This window comes from Pelmatolapia mariae, linkage group LG23, assembly GCF_036321145.2.
Source record: "Pelmatolapia mariae isolate MD_Pm_ZW linkage group LG23, Pm_UMD_F_2, whole genome shotgun sequence".
Classification (NCBI taxonomy): Eukaryota; Metazoa; Chordata; class Actinopteri; order Cichliformes; family Cichlidae; genus Pelmatolapia; species Pelmatolapia mariae.
The window spans coordinates 48,517,605-48,540,085 of record NC_086246.1 but is presented as its reverse complement, the minus strand read 5'-3'; the positions used below and the strand labels follow the sequence as shown (position 1 = coordinate 48,540,085).

The 22,481-nt window shown below is 40.0% G+C and overlaps 1 protein-coding gene across 1 annotated transcript in view; it reads left to right on the top strand.

Annotated features, from left to right (window-relative positions):
• Positions 1 to 15,368, top strand: part of LOC134621290 (chemokine XC receptor 1-like) — a 29,680-nt gene extending 14,312 nt beyond the window's left edge. The window contains exon 3 of the mRNA XM_063467716.1: positions 15,235 to 15,368. Within this exon, the coding sequence (XP_063323786.1) occupies positions 15,235 to 15,368 (134 nt within the window). The remainder of the gene's footprint in view (positions 1 to 15,234) is intronic.
• The last annotated feature ends 7,113 nt before the right edge of the window (positions 15,369 to 22,481 follow it).

Genomic DNA, 22,481 nt, shown 5'->3' with positions numbered 1-22,481 from the left:
CACAAACACTCTGAAGATGCTCAAGAACTTCTACTCATGCACCATCCAGAGCATCCTGACAGGAAATATCTGCACCTGGTATGGGAACAGCACCAAGCAGGACAGATGAGCTCTCCAAAGAGTGCTCTGCCGAGCACATCATTCGACTTGCAGTCTATTTACACTGAGTGGTGCAGTACCAAAGCCAAGAAGAAGACCTCTCCCATCCTGACAATGGAGTCTTATCATTACTGAGGTCAGGGAAGAGCTTCTCTACATATCGCTACACACCATTGCACATGCACTTAATAACAATGACAGTAATGTACAGTGATCTGGTCTCTCACATATCACCAGTGTTCGGGAGTAACGGAATACATGTGCCGGCGTTACATATTTAAAATACAAAATAGAAGTAACTGTATACCGTTACAGTTACCCTTTAAAAAGGTCATAATTAGAATACAGTTACTTTGTTGAAATAATTGGATTACACTAATAATTGGTCTTTTTCATGTTGAGTTTCATGTCTGTTTCATATGTTAGGCTGTCCCCTCTCTATCTCCTCTAATTTTGGTAATTCCACGCATTGCCGGAAATCCAAAGAAAACACGAAATAAGATGTTCTAATGTAAGCTTCCTGTTAATGTCGGTGGTGTCAGTTAGACAATGGACCCGGAGCCAGCACAACAGAGCCAGCAGTCCACGGGCAGGAATGCATTTCTTACTTGAAAATTCCGACACAGCTTCACATTTAATGAAGAAAGGGATGGGCGAAGTCTGACCGTGCATTGCAAACTCTGCCAGCAACAAGCTGCTCTCAGTATCAAAAGACTCTAAGCTAAAGAAACATCTGGAAGTAAGTTGTTCTTTAAAAACTAACGTCAGCCTACTGCAACTACCTTGTTTTACTTGTGGTAGCTACCTGGGTTATGTGCCACTTCAGTATATTCAATGTAGGTTAGTTCATAGACTGCTTTCAGAACTGCACATGATTATTTGCAGCTAGCAGGTTGTTGATGCTAACCATCAAGTGTTACGAGTTCGAAATTGAGGATGAGAGTAAAACAATGATAGTCCAGAAGAGGTCGGTCAAACAATTGATTTTAATGCACGCCGCGTGGAGAGGTGTAAACTGCAAAACATCAGTTGTACATCTCTACCCAAAATACACTCTAGATTGCTTTTATAACATCAGGGTATTGTAACGCCCCTTCTTGCGTTTACAAGCACATAATTTGCATGTACAGAACATTCATGTATTTTAAGAATTAAATGCAAACACAGAGGTTCCTCTTTCTGGCATCCTCTTCCGAATATGGTGATGATCTCAGGCCTTTGAGGTCACCATGGACTGGACATCCTTCTGTCACCTGTAACTAGGCAAACTCAAATACCACAAGAAGCTGAATACATTCAGGCCTTTGCTCGGCTACTATTTTACTGTAACAATATACTCAGCATATGAGTTTTGATATATATATTTAACTCAATAATTTGAAAGTAGTTATAACTGCACCTGTAATAAACATGTTAATATTTGATTATGATAACCCCTATAATACAAATTATAACATAATGGCAGCAGCTTCAATCAATGCTTTGATGAAATAATAATTAATGCAATGATAAGGATGATGGTTATATACAGTTCAGCAGTAAACTAATTTCTTTACATATTACACAAGTCTAACAGTCTGAAGTCTATGAACTAAGCTCAGCTAACGACAGTTAACAATGTTAGTTTCATGGCAAGTAGCCTTCAGTAATAGTAACAAATCACACAGCAATAGTACATTCATGTAGTTGTAAAAAGCAGGACAATATATTAAGTAATCCAAAGTATTCAGAATACGTTACATTGAATAACTTCACGGAATATGTTATAAACTCCATTTTGGGACATGTATTCTGTCATCTGTAGTGCAATGTTTTAAAGTAACCTTCCCAACACTGGATATCACATCACTGTACATGCACTCAATAACAAAATAATGTATTTCAGTAACTGTTTTTGACTGTTCACTGTCAATCTGCACACTGCTGATTTGCACACCTTTTTAATTTCTATTTTTAATTTGAGGTCATTCTTGTATTTTTAATGGTGGAGATGCATGTTGTACTGTGCATGATTGTGTATGTGACAAATAACATCTGAATTTGAATCTGGGATCGATCACATCTAATTGCAGTCATCTGATAAACTATGTTCATTCTGCTTTGATAACTGCTTATAACTCAAGTATTAATTAATAGGGGTGGGAATTTAACGCGTTAACTGCGATTAATTAATTTGAAAAAATAATGCGCTTAAAGAAAATAACGCATTTAATCGCACTTTGCATTCCAAGCAAATGGGAACTTTTGTCAATGCTCGATTTCCTGGTACACTTATTACACTGATGCACACATCAGAGCTACAAAGAGGGGGTGTCCAAATTCGTAGACTCCGACAAATGCAGCCGACAAATGCGTCCTCCTTTTCCCCAGATTTGAAGGATAGGTCGGGTGTATCCTTCGTGGCCCACCATATCCCAGAATTTATAGCGCGGCTCAGCCAATTCCAGTTTCCAACAATGGCGGCAGTTACTTAGTTTTAATATTACTCTTTCTGGGTCACAAAATAAACTTTTACGATATTTTCAGGCGAGAATGTAGCTGTGTAAACTTCAAATATCTGCTCGGTTTATCAAGACATCACATATTCGCAAAAGTGCTCCAACATTTTCGGAGATGCCTGTTACACCACCATCTCGGGGCAAGAAGAGCAAACTCCCGGCACATCATTTTCATCAAAAGTCTTTCACTACTCAGGTTAAACATGATATATAAGTCACTTAAAAATGTTATTGTTTGGCTTTTTTCAGTGTTTTATTTGTTCCTGAGTAAATCGGTTTGGCTGAGAAGTTATAGTTTTCACACAGCTGAATAAACGTCAAACAGAAAACTGATGAAACAGAAGTGTGAGATGGTCCAGAATTTACGCCAGTGTCCTGTTATATTTTAGTGAGAAAGGAGCAGACGGCTAAGTTTATTCAAATCCACTGAAACCGCTGGTAACGCCAAAACTGAAGGCTAGACCATCCAATTTCACAGCCGCTCACTTCCGGGCTATCCGGCCTTCAGAGGACCCGGCCCACGTAGACCACGAAGACTGGGTCCTCACGAGGATGCAGCCTATGAATTTGGACACGACAAGAATCAGACGAAAAAGCGTTGATAGGACTGATTAGAGGCAAATTTCATTTCAAAGACTATCCGACGAAAGCCTTGATGAAAACGTGGTTTTGTGCAAAATGTGCAAAAAGAAGTTTGCATATCACCGAAGCATTTCAACCTTACGGTACCATCTAAATTTTGGTTCCTCCGAATTTCCCGGAGGAACCCACCCGAGGGATTAATAAAGTTTTATCTAATGTAAATGCAAAACATGTTGCAGCGAGCACAGAAACTATGGGAGCTGTTAATGCTAGCAGTCCCAGTTCACCAACAAAAGGTGTCAGCATCCCAAACTTGATGAAATGACTGGCTTCAGGACCAAAATTAGTAAGTCAACATCAGACAAACTTACCAATTCTCTCACAAAATGGATTGCTCTGGACTGTAGACCACTATCAGGGGTAGAAGATAGGGGGTTAGAAAATTTGCTGCAGTTAGGTTCAGGTGATCCAACTTTCCAACTGCCATGCTGAAAGACAATTTCAAGTCAAATTAAACAGCTTTGTGACACTGAATAGCAAGCAAAATTAGATGCATTACAGACAGCCCTGCTAATATGGAGGAACTACAGCAGGAGCAAACAATACTGGGGCAACAGAAAGAGCCACTCATACAGGATGTTTCCACGCTGGATATGGTTTCTCGCCTACTAAAGAATCAAGAGGCTGTTTTTGCTGCTTTAGACAAACAAAAGCACAAGCTAGTCATTTTATCTCCATCAGAGCTGGTAAACTCCAAAAGCTGACGACTGTCCTTGAGTCATGCAGGTAAATAAAACTATTTTTTAACTTATTGTTACTGTTTCTTCAAAAAGCTCTATAGTTGACATTTATTGTGTAATAAATACTTTCTTGAACGGTCTGCTACAGGTTTGTGACTGAGCTTCTTGGAGGTTAGATATATGTCTCATGTTCAGTGGTTTTACCTGCTTTCTGCCACCTGCATCACAGCATGGAGGTCTCTGATGATGACTCAAACTACATGGTGAAATTTAAGACTGCCCTCAGAAAGGACCTATCCCAACGTGTAGCTACACTCAACTATCAGTAGCTCAAGATAGCTACTGTGCTTGACCCACACTTTAAGGATTTAAAGAGTCTTGCAAGGGGAGAGTGAGGAGAGGTTTGGATCAGCCTTGAGGCCCCGCTGGTCAAATAACCTTTTAACTGTCTTATTTTTTAAGAGGAAAAACTGCACTTTATGTTGAAATTTTTATTATTATTTTAAAGACAAATTATGAAAATGCACTTAAAGTACTTAAAATAGCACTTTATTTTTCAGTCTGCTCAATTTTGGTCAGGGATATTATTTTTATTCCTCTGTTTTGAATTGAAATGCAGTTTAAATGCTTTTTTCCCACAGAAATTAAAAAAGCTTGAGTTTACAATATCCATGTCCATGTCTATTATTTTATTATATTGCCCACTAAAAGCCTTTTAAACTTTTGGGGTAAATTTTCTTGTGCGATTAAATGCGATTAATCAAGATTAATTAATTACAAAACCTCTAATTAATTAGATAATTTTTTTAATCAAGTCCCACCCCTGTTAATAAACATAAATGGTGTAAAGAGGAAGTGGACCACTCACTCACAAGTTTCGTCCCCATGAAACTACAGCATGTGCTGCAAACTGATGTCTCATGATTCAGCAGTAAAATGGCTTTTCTTTGGTGGTATTTCACTTTGAGTTCAAAACAATAAACCCACTGCTGTGTAGCAGACATAGACATGTCTATGATCCATTTGATGACTCACTCAGTTAAACTCTGCCAAGATACAGAGATTTGTCATTTATCAACTGCTTAGAAAATGATTAAACTTGCTGTAACTTCCTGTTGTTCTTAGAGCCATACTAATGCTCTTCTAGCAGCTTCAATGTATATCTTCATTTGGACACATGTAAATAAATGTAAAAACATATTCATACTTCGTGTCAAATCTAATTTTAATATTATCTATATAAAACATAGTGTCTGAAAACATAATCTTGAAATGGACTTTTGAACAGTCAGGTTTCTTAAGAAGTGAGTCGTAACCCTGCTTAGTAAATGTTTGACTTCTTCATGTGCTGAATAGATGTCAAGTCCTCGTTTCAAAGCTGGAGACTTTAATTTTTAGTAAACAGAAGGACAAGTTACACCCAGTGGATGCTTTATTAGAGTCCTTGCTGTCTTAATTCTCTGTGAAACAGACTGAACAAGGAGCGTGCAACAGAGATTTTGGTCCATATTAACATCATAGCCTCACACAGTTGCTACACATTTGTCATGATCTAAATCTCCTATTTCATCACATCCCCAAAAAATAAATGAGTAAAATTTGAATTACAAGTTTGCAGCTCTCAGTATATTTCTGTAGATATCAATCTAAACATTTGTGAATGTGTTTTCTGTAGCTGTAAATTTAAAACAGAAGCGTGTGAAGATGAAAAGTGAAATTTTAAAAATAAAGTTCACTTTTTTCCACACATTCTCACATTTTTACCTTCACAAAGATCCTCCACTGGATCGAGATTTCTGTTTAAAAGACACTTTAACTGCATAAAAGTATTGCTATTAGGAACACAAATTATGGTATTGCATCTAGCTATTTTGAAAATTAAAGTCGACTGTGCAATGTTTGCTTTTGATTAATCACTATTATACTTCCATATCACAAACAACATGCAATCTCAGTTTTTTGTCTGCCCTCTAGTCATGTGTTACCACGTCATGAACAGTACATACAACACGCTATTTTTTTCATCCATCCATTCGCTTCCACTTATCCTTTTTCATGGTCGTAGGGGGGCTGGAGATGCCCTATCCCAGCTGTCTTAGGGCAAGAGGCAGGGTACACCCTGGATAGGTTGCCAGTCTGTCGCAGGGCTAACACATAGACACAGACAGCCATTCACACTCTCATTCACACCCATCGGCAATTTAGAGTTTCCAATCAACCTATCCCCACTAACTAACTACATGTCTTTGGACTGTGGGAGGAAGCCGGAGTACCTGGAGAGAATCCACACAAACACGGGGAGCACATACAGACTCCACACAGAAAGACCCCGGGGAGTTAAACTCAGGACCTTCTTGCTGTGAGGCAACAGTGCTAACCACCGTGCCAGCGTGCTGTATTTTGTATTATTTTTAAATGGAACACAGAACGTTTGTTCTTTTTCTTTCTTTTTGTTTGTTCTTTCTTTCTTTCGTCTTGTGGATTAACTTTAAACTGGACGGCTGCTTGATCTGGGGTGTGGATCAAGGAACTTTATGTACCTCCGATTTAAATCTGTATGGTCCTGTCATTGTTTATGATTAACTATGAGTTGCACTGATAATCATCAACAGGGACAACATTCACATAGCTCATATCCTTCATAATTTTCTGATTGATTGTAGTACAACAGCATAATAAATATATACCCTAGAAAAATAGGGTCAATGAAAGTCCATAAATCATGTATCTGGGAGTGTAAAAATAACTTTACAGAGTAAAAATCCAAAGCCTTACACATAACAGTATATATGCTCACTGAGTCAGATTTCTAAAGTTCACATTTGCTATAAGACATGTCATTAACATTTTCTTAAGAACACCTTCAATACACGAGGAAGTAAGAGAGGGAAAATAATCCAGGATATGTCTTTCATTTCACAAGTGAAGGGAGAGGCGTTTTCTTTGTCACAATGTTCCAGCTTCCTCAATCACAGCTGTAGCACCGCCCACTAACACACATTGCAATACCTAACTGTCCTGGAGGGTGGACTCATTTCTTCTGAGACATTTGCAGGGTTTCTTCTATTTCTCTTAGAGGGACTTTCAAAGAGGAGATATTTTTCTTTGTTAACTCAGATGTTCAGGTTTATTGAGATTCTCTCAGCTCTTTACAATATTGGATGTGGTGTACAAGCATTTACTTTAAGGTATGTAAAAGTTCTTATTCAGTTGTTTTTGTCAGTGTCCTCAGTATAAAACTGCATTCGTAATCAAACAGTAGTTATATGGTGAGAAAGGCAGGACGGTGGCACAGTGTTCAGCATTGTTTCCTCACAGCACGAAGGTCCTGAGTTCAACTCCACCATCAGGCAAAGGGATTTTCTGTGTGGAGTTTGCATGTTTGTGTTTCTCTCCAGGTACTCTGGCTTCCTCCTGAAGACTTTACATTAAAAAAAATTTTATACAGCACCAAATCACAACAAAAGGCGCTTTATTTTGTAAGGTAGACCCTACATACAGAGAAAACCCCAAGAATCATATGAACCCCTATGAGAAAGCACTTTGGTGACCAACACAGTGGGAAGGAAAAACTCTCTTTTTACAAGAAGAAACCTCCAGCAGAACCAGGCTCAGCGACGGGCAGCTGTCTGCCATGACCGGTTGGGGAGAGGAGGAAGACAGGATGATCATTAACCTTTTGAATGGTCGTTTTCATCTTAATCTCTCTAAGTCTCCAGCTTTGTGTATCCTGGGTCTGTTACCTGACAGCATTAATCTCTTTGGAAGACAGGGGCTATGGGTGAGTCTGGCTGTTATGACAGGTTGCAGGATAATACTGAGGCACTGGAAATCATCTAACTCTTGTTGTTTTAAAGGAATGGACTGAACAAAATGACCAAAATGGCATTATATGAACAGGTTATGCACAGAGTTAAGGGGAGAGAAGATATTTTTAATCAGGTCTGGGGTCCCTTTTTGCAGTACATAGACGATATGTCTGTTAGACAAAGTGACAAGTGTTGTTGTTCGTTTTTTGTTTGTTTGTTAGTTTTGTAGTTGATTTCGTATTTGGTTCCTTTTTTTTAGGGGGGGGGGGGGGGGGGGGACAGATACCTGCCAATATGGTGATATTTATTCCTGCAGTCTATGTTCTGCTGTCAATCCAAATAATGAATAAAAAAAGAAGCACACACAGTTGAAGTTTATCGTGTTTTTCGTGTTTAACATGATGGTTTGTGTTAGAGGTCTGCGCGGGAATGTTTTTTTAGTCCCTCTCCCGCCCGCTCCCGCAAGGTTTTGTACCGCACCCGACCGCTCCCGCTGTATATTCAGTCTTTGTTCACCCGCTGCCCGCTTAGAATAATTTTCTACCCGACCCGACCGTTCCCGCTAAATTTAGATCTGGTTTCCAAAATCTCACATTTAAATGGGGTACCACCAAAAAATAGAGATAACAGATAAAACTGCAGGTTGTGCAATGATTGTATTTATTTTTCTTAAACAAGATGCATTTATCTGTCAAGATGCAACATTTATCTTTTAACATGGAAAACGTGTTGCAAAAATAAAATAAATAAAAACGAATACAGCATTGTGGCCTATTTGTTATTTTTATGTAAAATACAAACGTAACATTTTTCTGTCAACACAGTAGGGAAAGTGTCGCGAAAAAAAAAAGTCACTTAAAATTGTAAACAAAAGAACAAAATAGTTGGCCACTGCGAAATTAAATGATTGTTTAAACTATCAGTTTAACGAAAAAATGTCCCAATGTCGAATTCAAGGTCTCTCCTACAAAAGAAAATATGCATATATAAATACAACAATAAACGACATCTCAAAATTCTAAACTATTAATCAAATGAACGAAACTTTACGAAACTTAAAAAATCCAAATTATTTTAAATTTCCATGCAGGAAAAGAATGTCACTGACTGATGAGGGTTTCAGTACTGAACGTCTCTCCTCCAAAATCCGACCACAAAGGCTGAATGCTCTCTCGGAAGGTGCACTCGTTGCCGGGATGCAGAGGACAAATCTTGCAAGGTTGCTCAGGGCAGGGAACTGGGAACTGTTCGAATTCCACCACTGCAAAATGTTTTGTTGACTTGATAATTCAAGTTTCATGGTCCTGTACTCCTGAATCTGAACATCTAGTGATTTTGATCCACATGATTCTTCCTCTTCCTCCCAATCTGAAAATTTATGAAGAACAGTAGGCCTTTTGGCAGGTGTTGGTTCAACATCCTCATCATGTGCATGATCAAACTTTAAATCTTCGATCATCTCCTTGACTCCCTGTATCACATTCTGTCGCCCTCTTTCATCTAACATTCTCAGACCTCGCAGATTTGGTGTCAGAAAGGTTGCTATTTTATAAAGCATGTGAACAGAATGGGATGAAGTGCTGTCTGCTGACAGTAATTCTTTCAGCCGTGTTACACAGACGGTTGCAATTTCAGAGAGCAGAGGGTCTTTTGTGGCTGATGTACAGTGCTCAATTAATCGCACAGACCACGGAAGAACAAGTGAGGCACTGGGAGCTGTGTTATCAGTTTCCAAGTCGTCAGTTGCCTCTTTGAAGGGTTTTAGGAATGATACTAGTAACTTAAGAGTACTGATGCTAATGCGTCCGATCTTGTCATAATTATTGCTCTCAGTCAGCACAGATGCAATGTCTTCGTACTGTTCCAAGACAGAATTTAACATGTCAAAGTTAGAGTTCCATCGTGTCTCTATGGATTGTTTCAGTGACTTTTTAAGCTTGCCCTGCTGTCCTGAGTGTTTGAAATATGTAACCAACTTTTTAACATCAGTCAGAAGGCTAGCGATCTCTGGAGACTTTTCGATTATGGCAGGACCAAACGCACTGGAGAGAGTCACGTTTAGTATGTGCGCTGTGCAGTTTAGCCTCGTGTATTCTCGTAAGGCACTGATCATGTTGGCTCCACGATCTGTGACAAAAATAATCTTTTTGCCCATGTCTGTCGCATCAATGCCAAACACTCTGAGATTCTGCAGCAGGTGCCTTCGAATGTTTTCACCTGTCTTTGAGGTGCTTGGGTCAAAAGGGGCAGCAAAAAGCACTCTTGAATGTAGCTCAGATTGCTCATTAACGTAATGGATGGTTGCAGACAAAAAGGACGTTTTTCGATATGTTTCTGTCCATATGTCTGCTGTAACAGCGCATCCAAACTTCGATATTGTTGCAGTGATTTCCTCCACAACATGTTTACGTAGACTCTGAGCCCTCATTTCAACATTTCTTGACACCGTTGTGGGGTGTGGTAGTATCTCACAGACATCGAATTTTCCTATTCTTGCTGCTGTGTCGACCAAATGTTGGGCCAGCTGTGTGAAGCCTTTTCCAGAGATGGTATCATACGGTCGAATGTCTTGGCAAACAAACTGAACACATTTGTCTCTGGTTTCTTTTTTAAACTTCTCTGGCACCAGCAAAGATTTAGTAAATGCCAGTTTTGTTTGCCCCTTTGTGATGGGACATGAGTGCCGCCTTAAACCTGAGGTTCCAGTCTTGTGACTGCAAAAGGGTAAAACTTTGAGGCATTTATCGCATTGTACAAAGGGTAATTTTTTTCCATTTGCGTCTATGACGCATGAAAAAGACTCCCATACATCAGACTTGCCTGATGTGGGTTTCCTTAAAGTAAACTGACCGTTGTCTAATCCCAGCTGAACGTCCTTCAAGGAAATTGCATCTTCAGTTTGCTCTGCCATGTTGGTAAAGCGCGCTCTGATGCAGGTGATGCGCGCACAGAGTCACAGACTGTGCAAGTAAAATGCACGTGCAAAAAGCACTGATCCATGCGCTCAGTGCGTGTAACAGGCGTGAGCACTGGCTGTACCAGTGCTCAATTAGAATGAGGAAATCACAGATATGCTGTTCCGAAAAAATGTCGGGCACGCTATATTTTCAGACCGCCCGCTCCCGTTCAAATTACACCAGAGTTACCGACCGCTACCGCATTTTATTTGGAAATTTATTCCCGCGCCGCAAGAAATCTGGTCGGGTCCCGCGGCTCCCGCGGGACAGCCGCGGGAATGCAGACCTCTAGTTTGTGTACTGTGCAAACATTAGCTTTGATCTGTGTTTATTGCTAATTAAAGAAAACGAGCTGTAACTAAAAAAAAGGAAGAAATGATACAAGACATGCTGTGGAAGAGAGACAGAGATTAGTAACAGGTATGATTCAATGCAGAGAGGTCTATTAACACATAGTGAGTGAGAAAGGTGACTGAAGAAGAAAAACTCAATGCATCACGGGAATCCCCCGGCAGCCTACGTCTATTGCAGCCAGTATTGGGAAGGTTACTTTTAAAATGTATTCCACTATAGATTACAGATTACAGATTACATGCCCCAAAATGTATTTTGTAACATATTCCGTTACGTTACTCAATGAGAGTAACGTATTCTGAATACTTTGGATTACTTAATATATTATCATGCTTTTTACAACTACGTGAATGTACTATTGCTGTGATTTATTACTATTACTGAAGGTCCGCGGCTCCGAACCGTAGTAAAGGGACCTCTGGCTAATACGGCGGGTTCCATGTCGGGCTCGTAGCCGAAAAATAGCTTTACTTTGTTGTCTGGGTCAACTTTGCTTGAGAGAGACAGAGAGGGGCGTTGAAAGGCTGCTCCAACGGAACTTATTGTTTCTGAGGAAAACATGAACACAGCTTACAGTCGAGTCTTAACTGGGCTCGTCAGGCACTCTTCTTGGCTGCAGTGGTTATTATTATATTTACATGCTTCCAGCTCCCGTTTCTGCTCGATGAAAACTCGTACTTTTCCACTCCCATTCCCTAACTCTCTGTGAATGGTACTCATGGCCATTGATCAGTGGTCTTTGATCAGTGGGTTTTGGTCAGTGGTTGTTGATCAATGGTCATGAGAATTTGCATAATTAAGATTGACCTCCCAGCCCATTGTTCCTTCAGTGGGCTGGTTTCACTCATTATGAAAATACACTGTTTATAAGATTGGGGAAACCTGCAGTCAGCTGAGACTGAAGAAGTCACTTGGATGAGTGACGAAACGTTTCTCCCACAAAACGCTACGTCCAGATCAGAGTAACGCATTACAAGTAACGCGTTACTGTAATCCGATTACTTTTTTCAAGTAACGAGTAAAGTAAGGAATTACTATTGCAAAAACGGTAATTAGATTACCGTTACTTCCCCGTAGGAATGCTGCGTTACTGCGTTACTAAAACCGTGAGTTTTTTTGCGAGAATGTCTCATGACAGTGACGTAAGCGAGTGCGACGTTTGTGACAACAGCTGTGTGCAGATCAACAATGGATAATATATCGAGTGTGGGAGAGAGTATGAGCATGCAGCGTTTAAAGCGTGGAAGTACTGACCTTACTTTGAGTTTGATTCCATAAAAAGTGACAAAAACATTAGTGTCCGTTGTGCATGGGAAGAAAACTTCTTTTTACAGCGAAAAAACCCCCCTAAACTTCCAAGCAAGCACCAAGTGCGCTACGACGTAATGGGAAACTCACAGAGAAACTCGCGGATTCTTCCACTGACCGCTGCCGCACACCTGCACCAGGGTAAACATCCGCCTACCTCACTCCTGCTTTACAGATGAAAATAGATCAACAGGACCGCTAGTCTTTGATTTTATTTATTTTCTGCTGTGTTTTACTTGCATCTATTTGAAAGAGTGAGTGTAAACACAAAAAAATTATTTTATTTTATGTGCTGGAATGTGCAGAAAATAGGTTTAAATGTTAAACAAATTTCTTCCAGTCAGAGAATGTTGCATATAATTAAATTTTTGCTTGATGCATAAAGTTAAAAGATTAAAACTAATAAAAAAAGTTTTAAAAAGAGACCTTTCCATTTGATTACATTTTGTATGATGGATTATGCAGAAAAAGTAGAATTGGGCTGAAAGATCTATCACTTTATTACCTATTCAGGTTGTAAATCATGTTTTTAAAAAGTAACTAAGTAATTAAGTAATTAATTTTTGAAAACTTTACTGATTACTTATTTTCAAAACTTAAGTTAAGTAACGGGATTACTTTTTTGGGGAAGTAATCAGTAATTAGTTACTGATTACTTTTTTCAAGTAACTTGACCAACACTGGTCCAGATGAACAGAATCAACTTTTTGGAGGTTTTCCACTCTCCTTTTTCTCCCTCCCTCACTCACAGACACATAACCGGTATGGCAGTCCATTCTCCCTGCAGCACGGACTACACTGCCCATGATGCTACATTCTTTAGAGCTATACCTGTATGTAGCATTCTGCTTTGCACAACAAAAACAACAAAAAGGTGCTCTCTCACCCAGGAAACACACAGTCGCAGAGAGAGAGCGTCACCCTGTAACCATGGCAACCGTAACGCTGCCGCCTGGAACAACAGAAAGTAGCTGTCAAACAAAACCCAAACAATCCTGACCCGCCACAATATGAAACAGGGAAATACCGCCGTGTAATCCATTTATTTCAACAAAGTAACTGTATTCTAAATACAACCTTTTTAAACGGTAACTGTAGCGGAATACAGTTACTCATATTTTGTATTTTAAATACGGCGGTACATGTATTCCGTTACTCCCCAACTAAGGGAGGATTCAGGGTCACCTGGTCCAGCCCTAACTATATGCTTTAGCAAAAAGGAAAGTTTGAAGCCTAATCTTAAAAGTAAAGATAGTGTCTGTCTCCTGAATCCAAACTGGAAGCTGGTTCCACAGAAGAGGGGCCTGAAAACTGAAGGCTCTGCCTCCCATTCTACTGTTAAATACTCTAGGAACAACAAGTAAGCCTGCAGTGTGAGAGCGAAGTGCTCTATTAGGGTGATTTGGTACTACAAGGTCATTAAGATAAGATTGGGCCTCATTATTTAAGACCTTGTATGTGAGGAGCAGGATTTTGAATTTAATTCAGGATTTAACAGGAAGCCAGTGAAGGGAAGCCAATACAGGAGAAATCTGCTCTCTCTTTCTAGTCCCAGTCAATGCTCTTGCTGCAGCATTTTGGATTAACTGAAGGCTTTTCAGGGAGTTTTTAGGACTTCCTGATAATAATGAATTATGCTATGCCTTCTGATGATACTGCCTAAGGGAAGCGTGTATAATGTAAACAGAATTGGTCCTAGCACTGAACCGTGTAGAACTTTATAATTAACCTTAGTGTGTGAAGAGGACTCTCCATTTATACCCCCCACCCCCACAACCATGAAAAAGGGTAAGCGGAAGCGATTGGATGGATGGATGTTTATGTCCAGCAATGTGTCGGCTGCTCAATACTTGCAAATCTATGAATGACAATGACATTATACTCTCAAGCATCTTTAAAGCAAACACTTTCAGTGTAATCTGCCACTAGAAGTCTACATGCTGGAAGTATATGAATACTTGCAGAAGTAAATAAATATTTAGAGTGCCAATGGATGACCTGGGTCACTGTGATATTTATTTTACAGATGTGGATGTGGATTCTGATTAGTCTTAACATCATCTCAAAGCTGCATGGGTATTCAGAGGGTGACTTCCCAGAAGCATGTGACTCAATGTTACCCAATCATAATGGTGCAGCTCCTCAAACCACAAAACCCCCCTTCATGGTTGAATATGTACCCGGAAGCTATCCTGGAGAGCCTGTTACAGGTACAGGGAACGTTGTAGTTTGTATTTTGTTAAATTTGTTCATTACAGCAATCTCTGGTGTAATTGTAATTTACATTTTTTTTTTACAAGTTATTACAATTTCTCTTCATTCTCTTTTTCCCAAATTTTTGCTTGGATGAATTTTTGAAACAATTTTCAAGTTTTGCTCAAGAGCGAGGAATCCACATATTTTATGGGGTTTATGTTAGAGGCTCGAGAGGTTGCAGATGAAACACGTCTTACTGGAAAATTTGTTCTACTTGAGCGTGACAAGACTCGGCTCCTGACATGCGGTGTTTTGGAAGTAAGTAGTTGGAATTTGATTAATTTACTGTTTTCATTTTTTGTAAATCTGAAGCTCTCTTATGTTTTGCCACTCTTCTCAGGGTTCAGCTGTTAGTCACACACTTAATCACAAAAAAACTTTGATCCGAGTTAACTGGACTGCGACAGAAGCAGAGCAGGACATCATGTTCAGGTGACTTTAAAATTTCTGATATTCTATGGCTGACGTCCACGGTGAAAAACGAACCTGACCTGCTTCAGATTTCTGTTATATTGCAATGCAACAGAAAATGAATTATATCAGCATTCATTCCTTTCTAACATATTTCAGAGCAACATTTCTTCAGACTTTTAAAACATTTTGGGAAAATGTGAATATCATTTTACCTCAGCGCACTACTACTACTACAACTACTACAACTACTACACCAAAAACAACTACTACACCAAAAACAACTACTACACCAAAAACAACTACTACACCAAAAACAACTACTACACCAAATACCACAAAGTTCAGCGCTAACACAGAAGTAAGAACCCACAGGTGGATTTGATTTTGTAACACTGTACACAAAGTGACTCATTAACCTTGCAAAAGCTTTTTTTTTGACAACACTGCTCCCTGTTTCTGATTTACTTTCAGCGAGCAGGTATTGCACTGATGTGTTTTGATTCTGTTTTGGTGGCAGAGATAAAAGTAAGTAGCATATTTAACGAAACTCAAGTCATGCACTAAATGCTGTTCAGCCCCATCTTAAAAGAACAAGAAGAAATGTAATTGCGTTCTTCTTCATGTCTTGTTAGGGTATATGCAATATAGGCAAAGTCTTACTGGCCAGTGAGGCTGTTTTTCATCATATAAATAAGGTAAGAGCTGGGGGCCTTTGGTGCAGTTTTTTATTTTCTTCTTGTCCTGAATCTTTGTATTGCTTCCAAGAATTCTTTGAGTATGTAGTTAGTTTAAAAGCCGGGGGTTCATGGAGTGCTTACCCCTGCTTTCATAGGGTAAAATACGGATTTTCAGGGACAAGGCTGTTTAACTTTATAATATGCACTGGTTTGTTTGTTTGTTTGTTTTTAAATTTGGTAGGTGTCTAAGGTAGCAGTCAACGTGCTTTGTGTTGCTCTTGAAATCTCATCCCTGATCTTGTTTAGTATCGGTGATTCCTTCAAGGTGAGCAACAATCGGTGGTGTAAAACACGTCTCAATAACAACATCTGTTTAATTTTTCCCACATGTATTTTTAATGTGTGTGTATATGTATTTTTAGGTCATCTTCTTTGCTCTTGTGTGTGTGATGATAGTGATTAATTCCACTGAAATAGTAATTGTGTCTCTGGGGATTAGAAGTGGTCCTGAAGGGTACGTTTAACTTCACTTTGCATTTGCAAACATATCAACTGACATGCAGTTTGTGCAAAATGTTTATTTCATGTTTTATGTTCTCTTTAAGAAAGAAGATTTGTGAATACGCTGCCAATGTTTGTTTTGTTATCCATAAGATTTTTACAAGTAAGAAAAGTCTTATATTTTTCATACCATAAGGCGCACTATGGGAAACAGCATCCTGCCATGCGATTGCATTTGTCCCTAACCATCAGGAACTCTCACCTTAACTTGTATCGAGTGGAAAAAAGTTAGCGTTCATCCTCTAGCTTCACTGTGTTTATGTTTTGCTAACATAGCTGTGTCGCTAGCGATTACGTAGCACATCATTATATACCAGCTAGTCCAACTTCAGTAACCCTACAAACGTCACTGCTGTTTAGTAATTCAGTGATCCCGTATTGTTTGTTTGACTTTGGGAATGAAGTTAACAGAGTTTTGGACCCAGATTACTCCGCGAGGCTCCTGACTACGGTAGCCGTAATGCTCCGACAATCCATCAAGCGGTGCGCCTTCTTAGCTTATTAAAGTCGTACTAAAACATTTTTTGACAGGTTTTTGAGCCCATGTACCACATAAAATCAGTTCAAGGTCAGTAACCACAACCAGATTTCATATATATGTTGCACTGGATTATAAGGTGCATTGTCGATTTTTGAGAAAATAAAGGATTTTAAATGTGCCTTATAGTGCGGAAAATACAGTATTAACTTCACAGCTTGAAAAAAAGAGTTTGGACTTTTTTGTGAAACTTGCTCCTGTGCTGTTTTGTCTGAAAGGTAAATGAGAAAAACTATACCTCTGTCACTATGAAGGCTGTAAACAAGGCAAAACAGCTCACTAGTGTATCGTAGGAATAGCACAAATGGCTTTCAAACAGAAGAATGTGTTTATGTTACACATGATGCCAAAACAAGGGGTTACGGACATAAACAGAGTAGCTCAAGGTTTTCTAGATCCAGTTTTATTAGAACCTTCTGTTTTCTGCTGCAAGCTGTAGATGTTATTTAGCAAATATAAGAGCAGTATAGCAGATCCTCACATCTAACTGTGGAAAAGCATGCAACCCTATCTATTTTTATATTTCCCAAAATGACAAGCTGCTTTGCCTTAAAACAAGAGACCAAAATTGGAGCTAGACCCATGCCTTCAGATAGTTGCCACTGCCTTTACATTGCTCTGATTTTATTTCTGTGTTTGTTTTGGGCCAGTTGCTGTCATATTCCTTGGTATTATGGAGAATGACTGCGGAAATAACGTGGGGGACTCTTGGCTTCTGAAAGTGATGATTGCTTTCACAGTATGGGATTTCCTGAATGTAATCTGGATTGTCATTTTGAGCAGTGAAAAAAGAGGTGAATGCCTTGTGTCTGTCTAAATATAAGAGTCTGCATCAAATACAGCATGCTTTCTAATGAGGAATAATAATATGCATAATTTTCTGTTACAGGCCATTTAGGAATGAGCGAGAGAAACAAGCAGCAAAGGAAAAAGGTGAGAACTTGTCCACATCATGTCACTATAACATGATGTAATTTGCTAATGGTTTGTAATTCCACACTAAGTATCGAAGAGATATATCTATAACTTCTGTTCCCTGACGGAGCGGAACAAGGTACAACACATAAGTTTGGGATATCACGCCCTCATGTGTCCTGGCTGAAGAAACCTTTATTCACGTCTTTAAGGCGGATGACCTGTGATGGCCTCCACATATACCCCCTGTCATCACAGTCATCCCTCAGTTTGATAGCTGTTCTTCACCAAGCCAAGCTGCTCACTGGGGCCACCTTCTGTTCCTCTCCTTCAGGGAACAGAAGTTATAGACATAACTGTTTGTTCCCTTTCAGTCGATTCACTCGGTACAACACATAAGTATGGGACATATATACACGCCCCGCAGAGCAGCCACTCAACTGGAATCGGACCAGCACAACTTAGTGTGTGGTAGACCCAGCAGAAAGGGCAGTATGAGCCACCGAAGGGGCTGAACGTCCAAACGACAAAAGTGTGTGGTGATGCCCAACTAGCTGCTGCACAAATACCAGCTACAGGTACCCCTTTGAAAAGAGCCCATGAAGTAGCCATTCCCCTGGTGGAATGAGCTCTCACTCCCTGGGGCAACACAAGACCCTTAGTGCTGTACGCCAGTAAGATAGATCCTATACTCCAGTGGGACAACCTCTGTTTAGACAGAGCTCTACCTCTGGATTAGCAAAGCAGACAAACAGCTGGTCAAATAAATGCACATTCTGAGTGTGCTCAATGTAGGTGCGTAGCACACGCACTAAACAAAGAGAATACATCTCCTCTGCTCCTCAGATGCAAAAGGAGGGGAGCAAAAGCTCAGCAACTCAAACTCCATCGAGCTATAAGATGCAGGCATGACCTTGGGAAAACAGGTAGCATTTGGATGCAATACGACCTTGTGACCATCAGGAGAGAACTGTGTGCAGGAGGGATGCAGAGACAGAGCATGAAGGTCACCCACTTGCTTTGCCAAAGCCAAAAGGAGAAGTAATGCAGTCTTATATGAGAGAAGTTTCATATCGACAGACTCAGTGGGTTCAAAAGCGAACCCCTTTTAGAATACGCATAGCAAGGGGATGTGCACCTGGTGTCACCCTTTCAAAGCCAATATGACAAGCAGATATAGCTGCTAAATAAACCTTTATTGCCCTCACAGACCCTTATCCAGCAGCTCCTGCAGGAATATCAAAACATCCACAATAGAGCACTGAAATGGGAGAGTGTGGCAGTCCTGGCACCAATTCACTTCGATTTTATTTATACAGCACCAAATCACTCAAGGCACTTTATATTGTAAGGTAGACCCTACAATAATACATACAGAGAAAAACCCAACAATCATATGAACCCCTATGAGCAAGTAGTTTGGCGACAGTGGGAAGGAAAAACTCCTTTTTAACAGGAAGAAACTGCCGACGTACTCTCTCTAGAACAGGAGATATCATTTCCACTGGGGGGAAATGCATACAGGAGCACGTCTGAACATTGGTGTGCTAGCGCGTCAATGCCCAAGGTTATATCGTGGGCGATTATGGAGAAGAACAGGGCAGTGAGTATTTATCCTGGAGGCACAAGGTCTACTTGCGCCTTTCCAAATGGATCCAAAATCTGAGCCATTATCAAAAGGTGCAACCTCCATTCCCTCTGGTGAGGGAATGGAGGTTGGAGAGGTTGGAGACAAGGTCTGCCTCCTCCGGAAGTGACGCGATGCACACAGGCGGTGAGAGAAAGTGCAGCACTGAAACACTCTCATCTTTAAAAGTCCAAGTGGCACTAAGGCGATCATAGATGTCATCATGCCCAACAAATGTAATATCGTCTGGAAACGCAGTCTGCGTCTCCAGCTGAAAATGAGCAAGGCAGCGGCCACTCTGTGCTCTGACAAGCATCTGGCCAATGTCCAGCACATCGACGTCTTCCTGGGGAGCGCTGATGGGCTTCAACCCAGGCTGGAGCCTATCAGCACTCCTGCATAGTTCCAGCTCCTCTTCGGTTAGCTCATCAATGTATTCCATGTAGTCAGCTCAGCTAATTGTGGGGACATCAACTGGATAGTCCTTGTATTCGGACTCCGATAAAGCCGGGGCTCCAGACTAGGAGAAGAAAGGTTCATGCTGTGCAACAGCCGTCCGTCTCAGCACTTATTCCACATACATCACCCGTCTTTCCAGCACGTGCAGGTTTTGGGGTCCGTCAACATTCTCCTAGCATGGGTGATCCCCAGGCAGACAGGTCAGGCATTGTGCTGGTCTCTGTCTTGCAAACAGAACCCCTGAGGAAAGGGGTGAACAGAAGATTTCTGCTTTGCTCGCTTCAGTTTGGAGTCCATTCCAAAACATAAAGCGAAACGCTGCACAGGAAAACTTGCAATTAGCGCTCTGCAGGCAGCCTATGCACCAACTGCACTCTGGAGGCTAACATCAATAGGGGCAGTTGAGCTAAGTTCAAGTCGGGAGACAATGGAGCTAATTAGCAGCAGCTAGCTAGCCCAACTCAGCAGAGGTGTTCTCAGTGAGGTGATGAGCGTACAAACTGAGGGATACTGTGATGACAGGGGGTATATGGGCCAGTGTGCATGTCATCACAGGTCATCCACCTTAAAGGCGCGAATAAAGGTTTCTTTGGCCAGGACACGCGAGGGCGTGATATCCCATACTTATGTGTTGTGCCGAGTGATTCGACTGAAAGGGAACTGGAGTCTGTGCTAGTTCATGTCTGTTTTTCTCATTTTCAGAAGAGCCTCAGAGATGCTGTTGTTAATACTGTGTCAGTAATCCTCTTCGCTGGAGCCATTTCTTTTTCTACAGCCATCATTGTTGGCATATTTACTTGTCAGAAACAATAGTTTTGTGGTTTGTTTGAGTCACAATCAGATTTCTCCCATACTGGTTACATATAGTATGGTTACATATACGTATAGTTACATCACACTTATTATTCAGAAAACTGATCATATCACACTGTTTACCTGCTGGATCCTCATTTAATGTAACTGGTGTTTTAAGTGTCTTATTTATTGTATCTCACAGACTGTATATTGCTTTAGTATACTATATACCTTGTTTTTCATTTTCAATGTAAGTTTTCCTAGGTTAAGTAGGTTAAATCATTTCTTATCAAAGTTAAGCACATACTTTTAGGATGAAGTTAGACTACCTGTGTTTTGCTATTTGCAAAGCCCTGCTGTGCCTTGGAAACATTTTCTTGCAGTCAGATTAACTAAAAAAAGCCTAATGAAAAGCTACACAGAGGAGAGACATTTTTTAGCAATATATATTTAATGGGATCCATCACATCTAATAGCAGCTATCTGATAAATGTTCACTCTGCTTTGATAACTACTTATAACTCAAATATTAATAAACATAAATGGTGTAAAAAGAAATTGGACCACAAGCTTTGCCCACATGAAACTACAGCATGTGCTGTAAATTGATGTCTCTTGATTCAGGAGTAAAATGGCTTTTCTTTGGCGGTATTTCACTTGAAATTCAAAACATTGAAACTGCTGCTGTGTAAAAGGTAGCCTTAGTTTATGTCTATGGTCCATTTAATGAGTTGCCTAGTTAATCTCTGCCAAGATACAGAGATGCATTTATCAACTGCTTAGAAAATGATTCAGCTTGCTCTAAGTTCCTGTTTTTAGAGGCATACTAATGCTGTCGTAGCAGCTTCGATGTATATCTTCATTTGGACAAATGTAAATAAATGTAAAGAAATATTCATACTTGGTGAAATGGACTTTTGAACTGTCAGGTTTCTTAAGAAGTGAGTTGTAACCCTGCTTAGTAAATGTTTGACTTCTTCATGTGCTGAATAGATGTCAAGTCCTCGTTTCAAAGCTGGAGACTTTAATTTTTAGTAAACAGAAGGACAAGTTACACCCAGTGGATGCTTTATTAGAGTCCTTGTTACTAAGAGTCTCAACAACTTTTTGCCTTCATGACTGTCTTAATTCTTTGTGGAATAAACTGAACAAGGTGCGTGTAACAGAGATTTTGGTCCATATTAACATCATAGCCTCACGCAGTTGCTACACATTTGTCATGATCTAAATCTCCCATTTCATCACATCCCCAAAAAATAAATGAGCAAAATTTGAATGACAAGTTTGCAGCTCTCAGTATATTTGTGTAGATATCAATCTAAACATTTGTGAATGTGTTTTCTGTAGCTGTAAATTTAAAACACAAGTGTGTGAAGATGAAAACCGAAAGTGAAATTTTAAAAATAAAGTTCACTTTTTTCCCCACACATTCTCACATTTAGAACATTTTTACCTTCACAAAGTCTTGTACTGGATCAGGATTTGGTAACTGTGGAGGCAATCTGAGTACAGTCGACAGGTTTGAGGTTAACTGAGCTTTGTTACATGGTGTTTAATGCAGGTTGTTAAATTGTGGTCATAAACAGATGGACATGATCAGTTACAATACTCAGGTAGACTGTGGCATTTAAACAATGCTCAACAAGTGTTAAGACTCTAAAATATGCCAAGAATTATATCACCACCAACACCTTGACCGTTGAGAGAAAGAAGGATGGATCCATGCTCGCATGTTGTCATCCCAAATTCTGACCCTACTGTCGCTACATTACAATAGATCAGACCAGGCACCATTCTGAGCCTGTAAGAACTGTAGCCTCAGTTTCATATTTGTAGCTAACAGAAATAGCCTAGCTCATCATTAACATAAACAATTAGACAATTCACTCCTC